At 39.9% G+C, this 6,075-nt stretch overlaps 1 protein-coding gene across 1 annotated transcript; it reads left to right on the top strand.

The window, feature by feature from the left end:
* Nucleotides 1–636: 636 nt before the first annotated feature.
* Nucleotides 637–5,365, top strand: arl6ip6 (ADP-ribosylation factor-like 6 interacting protein 6). Its single transcript, XM_071902128.2, has 4 exons — nt 637–995; nt 1,797–1,850; nt 2,306–2,438; nt 2,972–5,365. The coding sequence occupies exons 1-4, from the start codon at nt 722–724 to the stop codon at nt 3,063–3,065; spliced, it is 555 nt and encodes a 184-aa protein (XP_071758229.1). The 5' UTR covers nt 637–721; the 3' UTR covers nt 3,066–5,365.
* The last annotated feature ends 710 nt before the right edge of the window (nt 5,366–6,075 follow it).

Here is a 6,075-nt window from a genome sequence, read left to right as displayed (position 1 = left end):
TTTCAAAATAAAAGCATGCATTATACCATACACATGTATCTGTCAAAATAAGGGCACTATTAAGTGCCCTAAAGGAAAAATCCACCCTAAAACACTTTAACACTATTTAAAAACAGCTATTGGAGATGCCTTGCATTTCTGGCTCCTTTTTGGTGTTTGGTGGTGTATTTTTCTTATTCCTGTGTAGATAAATGGCCAAACATAGACAATGTGACGTCAAGATTTTTCCAGCACAGCTAAACTGGAGTTTGCTAGCAGAAAAATTGTCAGCTATCTAAAATATCAATGGTAATATCAGTCCCTCAGAATCAAAGAGCAAGGTTTCTATGAGCCACAATTTCACACGGAGGTTCAACAATCACACATACAGAGAAGTTGCTATTTTTCTCCTTTTCATGCTCATAAGGGGAAAAACTTGTCTATTTTGGCTTTTATTCTCTTGTTTCTCCCTTTCCCCTTGTACACTGTGGACGCCAGGAATTGAGTACAAAAAAACTACACTGACGGCACACCCCGAGGGACAATCAGAATGCGGAAGTGCACCTGACCTACGACTTAACGTCAAAACATTTATGCTGGCTGTTACCAGTGGTCAACACTGAACTTGTAGTGCGCACTATAACCTATTACAGTGAGGAACGGGTCGTTGGAAACTAAGCTGTCGGTCGGTTACTTTTTCTGACGGACAAAGTAACTTTCCCGTGAGTTAAACTGCAGCGGAATGCCAAGGAGTGCAGTGATAGATACGGACGTTTTCGGTGAAAGTGTCGGTCGGTTATCGTCGACAGAGGGCTTGGAGCATACAGCGACTGTTTCTTTGGGAACGGGGATCAATGTCGCTTCAGGAGAGGGACCCGGTATGACTCGCGGGCAGCGGATTGACTACCGGAACGGCTCCAAACCGTGGCCCGTCCTCGTGCTGTCAACACTCGGCTCCGCGCTCGCTCTGGCCGCCGTTGGTGCTTTCTGCGCCCTCCTCTATCCGCTTCTGAAAGGTGTGTGTGTGTGTGTGTGTGTGTGTGTAGGTGTAGGTGTGTGTGTGCAGGTGTGTGTGTGCGTCTGTGGGTGTGTGTGTGCACGCGCATGTGGCACATGCAATGTTGTCTTGTGGAAACTACTCTGAACAAGTTTAGCTACTGTACTTAAAGTTGTCATTGAGGTGCTAACTAAAAATATAAGATAAGATGGCAGTTTAATGGTCATCTGGGTAAATTGGGTCGTTGCAGCAGCCGGGAACAGGATACAACAAGGAAAATATAGAGTATAAATAAGAGTAGAGCGTGTGGGTGGTATTAAACATAACGCAACATTAGAATGTATTGGGTAGAAGTATGGAATATTTGAATTACAGCATATGCAGGGCTGCAAAATAACAGGAGTATAGCATACCCATACAGAGAAAAACTAAATATGTATGATGTGAAAATATACCAAGAATATGAACTATATTCAGTATGAAAATAGATGAAATATAAAAATGATGATGAAGATACGTGCAATAACAGATGAGAAAACTATGAGTTAAGAATGTGTTTGGCTCCATTGTTAACTATCCTAAAAAAAAAGTACATTGCCTTTAAGTACAAATAATTTAAAAACACATTTATTTATGTGGCAACCATATAGCAACCAGAAACAAGCCTGCAATATTTTGGGGCACCGACTGATAGCTTGAAAAGTGCTGATCTGCATGATTTTTGCATTTACCAGTACACAGGATGTGATGTTGCCATCTTTTGTGCCAAATGCCAATATTAGTGTTGATTAATGATGAGATGATAATCGTTGTCCTTCAGAACTGCGGGCTGAGAGAGTGAGAGTAGAGGATGGGACTGAAGTCAGGATGCTTGGTGAGTATCATATGTACTTAATTTTGTCCCTATTTTAACACCAATCTTACAGATTCCAATTAAAACGGTATTTTCTTGTAGAATGGCAATGACCTATCATCTTCATTTAACGTTTCTTTAATTCTATACAACCTAGTTGAAAATGACTATGTTTATTTTTAGAGTAACCATAATACCTCTCTCATGGTTAGAGTAACTAAACCCAAACCCAAATCTGTGTAAAGCCTGCCAGGTGGTGACATCACCTGGCACCAAAGATCAGCCAATAACAGATGACAATTTCAGTAGCATGGTTTGTACCATTAAATGTAAGGCTTTACACAGATTTGGGTTGGGGGTTTAGTTACTCTTCAAGAACTTTCTTCAACAAAAATCCAAACGACCATGAGTCCGTCAGCCTTGGATTAAAAAGATTAGAGTGTGAGAAGGACTTGACTGTGTCTGTCTGTGAGCAGGTTTCTGGAGTATCCTGGTGTTGTCCGTGTCAGCTGGATTTATCTGCTGCGCCTTCTCATGGACGCTCACCTACCTCGACTCATACAAACCTGGCATGGTGTTCCCAACACCCCTGGCACTGTCCCAGCTCAGGTAACATTTGCCTTTTATTAAAAATCGGCTATCGGCCCGTCAATGACGTCCACTTATGATATGATGTATGGGCCTCCCTGACCACAGCTAGTCAATATGTTTGTATGTCCCTCCACCATGGTACATGGTATGCAGGACATATGTCATCCGAAATTGTCAGTATCTGTATTGGACCTCAAAAATCCATAGCTATCGAACCTTTATTTTAATGTATGATGATAAGTGTAACGTTGTTTTTCGCCAACATATTCCTGGTGAATGGTTGAATCTGAACAACACTGACAAAAGTGTGTGTGTGTGTGTGTGTGTGTGTGCGTGTGTGTGTGTGTGTGTGTGTGTGTGTGTGTGTGTATTTAATACTTGTAAGGTTAAAGTTCTCACAAGCCTATTTGTCATAATCAGTATGATTTTGGCAGTCCTTACATGGAAAACGTTTTTCTTGAGGCCAAACAGAGTGCCGGGCTGTGATGAAGACAACGCAGTAAAAACAGGAAATCATGTCTATTTACATGTGTGTGTTTGTGTTTATCCAGACATGCACCGGCCCAGGGCTTCCATGTGGGCTACAGTGTTGCTGTCCTGAACGGCATCATGGCGACGCTTACCGTCATCTGGAGCCTCACCTGACACACACACAGTCGGGATGCTCTGATAGCTACACTGGTATCTGATGCTGGGTAGGTACCAGGCTAAAACAGGGTAATGGGATCTGAGAGTTTCTCCAGTTCTTCTAAAGAAACAGCTCACCCCAAAATGAAAATTCTGTCATCTACTCACCACCATGTCATTGGAAACTCCAGTGAAATTGACGACCACCAAACACACAGCGAGTTAGCTACTGCAGGTCTATCTCAGCCTTATTCTAAACAGTTGAAGTGAATGGGGTCTGGCTGTTTAGAGGTCATCAGCATAAAATGTCCTTTCGATTTCTCTAAATAGCTCATGCAGCATAATCCAAGTGTTTTGCATCCAAACAATTGCACTTTCTAACAGGCCTATATTTGGATTATTATGTAGTGTTATTCTAGGTAGAGGAAATTGGTTGGTTGGTGGTCATATAAACTTCAATGGAGTTATGGGGGTGAGTTGATCATGACAGGATTTTCATTTTGGGGTGACTGTTCCTTTAAAACCCATTAAAGAACCACAAAGGACCACATACAACATGCCAGATTAAATCAAAGCAACACCGCTTGATTTTCTGCCTTTTTTCACAAGTAGAAGTATATCCGATTTCTCACATGGTGGGAAATTATACTGAACAAAAATAGCAACTTCGCACAGACATTGAAGAGGAGTGGGCCGACACTCCACAGGCCACAATCAACAACCTGATCAACTCTATGTGAAGGAGATGTGTCGCACTGCATGAGGCAAATGGTGGTCACACCAGATACTGACTGGTTTTCAAAAAATGCATACAGTAGCCCTAGTCATGTGAGATCCATAGTTCAGTGCCTAATAAATGTCTTTTTTCAAGATAAAACTGCACATTTTAGAGTGGCCTTTTGTTGTGACCAGTCCAAGGCACACCTGTGCAATAATCATGCTGTTTAATCAGCATCTTGATATGCCACACCTGTCAGGTGGATGGATTATCTTGGCAAAGGAGAAGTGCTCACTAACACGGATTTAAACAAATTTGTGAACAAAATTTGAGAGAAATAAGCCTTTTGTGTGCATAGAAAAAGTCTTAGATATTTTATTTCAACTCATGAAAAATGGGAGCAAAACCAAAAGTGTTGCGTTTATATTTTTGCTCAGTGTATATTTCAATCATTCTTGTCCAGTGACCCCAAAATATGTATATATTGTTTAGTTAAAGTAAAAGATTGGATTGGTACCTGGTACCAATACTTTAAATTTAGCACTCAGTTTTGGGATTAGCTGTCAAAAATGGTATTGGTTCATCCCGAATGTGCATATCGCATATACTGTATACAGTATATCTGTTCTGCATTACTGGGCTGATGAGTAAACCTGACAAAGCAGCATTGTGAAATGTGTTTGTTTTTTCTTGCATTTTGAAAAATTAGAGAGATAATCGAAACAAGATTGTCTGTTAAGCAGTTAAGTGTGCGGCAAACCTACAGTTTTTATGCATATTGTTTTCCTAAACTTTGCCAGCATCTCTACCTTAGTTGAACAATATACACTTATGTTGTCACTGGACATAAATGATTGAGATATACGTTATCCACATGCTTTATTCCTGTGATATTGGACAGCTCAGTATATAGTCTACAGATTAAAGCCTATCTCTGGTTCCCTGGTTTCTGGCTTTGGGAAGGAATTTTTACCTTCACAAATACTGAACTGCCCAACATCACAGGAATAAAACATGAATTCTTGTTAAGGATGAATTTTTACCTTACCTTTTTCCCTGAAACTTTGATTCATCATAAAACACAGATTTTTCTCTGGCCGTCTGTGATGTGCTGTCTGCCTCTACTGGTAGTCAAGGCTGGGAATGTCTGGTACACTGTCTTATTATAATGAGTTGAAACAATTTTGGGTCTTCACAGTTCCTCAGTTAGGTTTTAAGTGGTTATAATCAATAGCCTGCTACTTGTTGGAAGAAGTAACTGTTTGTAATAAAAAGGGATCATACTGTAAATGTTAGTCAATTTTTTTCCATGGGTTTATGTGGAATTAAAGGGATAGAAGCCATATTGCCTACTGAACAGTTTGTATTGTCTGTATTGTTTGTATTGTCATTGTATTTAACTGTAACGAACAGTATTCATAGAATAATTTACAGGTATAGCGCTCTGGATAGTAGCTCATATCCTTACTATGGTCTTACTCAGCAAAAGCTGTTTACTGTCTATGCATCTTTATATCCCATTCACAAAGAGCCCCATAAAAATGAATTAACAGAATATACTGAATCTTGCCATGGAGATTGAACTTGCATGAAAACCAACAATAAAGTTATAACTTCTGCACAGCAGTGTGTCTCCTCTTTTTTTTCCAACTGTGGTAGGAAGCACAAAAGCAGAAGCAGATCATGTAGTGGGGTCCGGGGTTATCCACCCCCGGGAAGAACATTTTCATTAAATAAAAAAGATTTCACCTTGAAACCAGCGTTATTAAGTCAGGAAATAACTGCTGGGAAATATGAGTCAGACTCAATCAGGGGCGTTGTTAGGATTTCAGAACATTGGGGGGTTTTATCCCCCGGGAGAAGATTTTAAAAAACTTCAAAAGCAAAATGCATACAGTAAATCTGGTGCACTTTAACATGAACATTGTAGCCCAGAGTTGATCATTTGTTAATTCGGTTATAAAAGAAATCTTTTAAATTATATGATGGTGAACAAAAGGAGAGGAAGGGTTAATATTAATATAGTTAAACCAATCAGATGGTTCTGCCTGCCTCTGGCTGTCCAATGATTGCATAGCGTCATTGTAGAAGCTGCATTCTTGGTAAGAGCAGAGCTTTGTTACCTAAATGGTAAGAAATGTAACCAAACTTCAAATTTATATTCTTTAATATCACTGACTCATACTTTGTGATAACTCAAAGAACAGCATGGATAGAGGCCAAACACCATTCTTTTCAGAGAGCACCGAGGCCAAACAGCTTATTCAAGCAATAGAACGACAGTTACGCATGTAACTACGAGTTGTTTAT

This window comes from Centroberyx gerrardi, chromosome 21, assembly GCF_048128805.1.
Source record: "Centroberyx gerrardi isolate f3 chromosome 21, fCenGer3.hap1.cur.20231027, whole genome shotgun sequence".
NCBI classification, from domain to species: Eukaryota; Metazoa; Chordata; class Actinopteri; order Beryciformes; family Berycidae; genus Centroberyx; species Centroberyx gerrardi.
The sequence above is the reverse complement of the archived record's forward strand: the minus strand, read 5'-3'. Positions and strand labels throughout refer to the sequence as shown.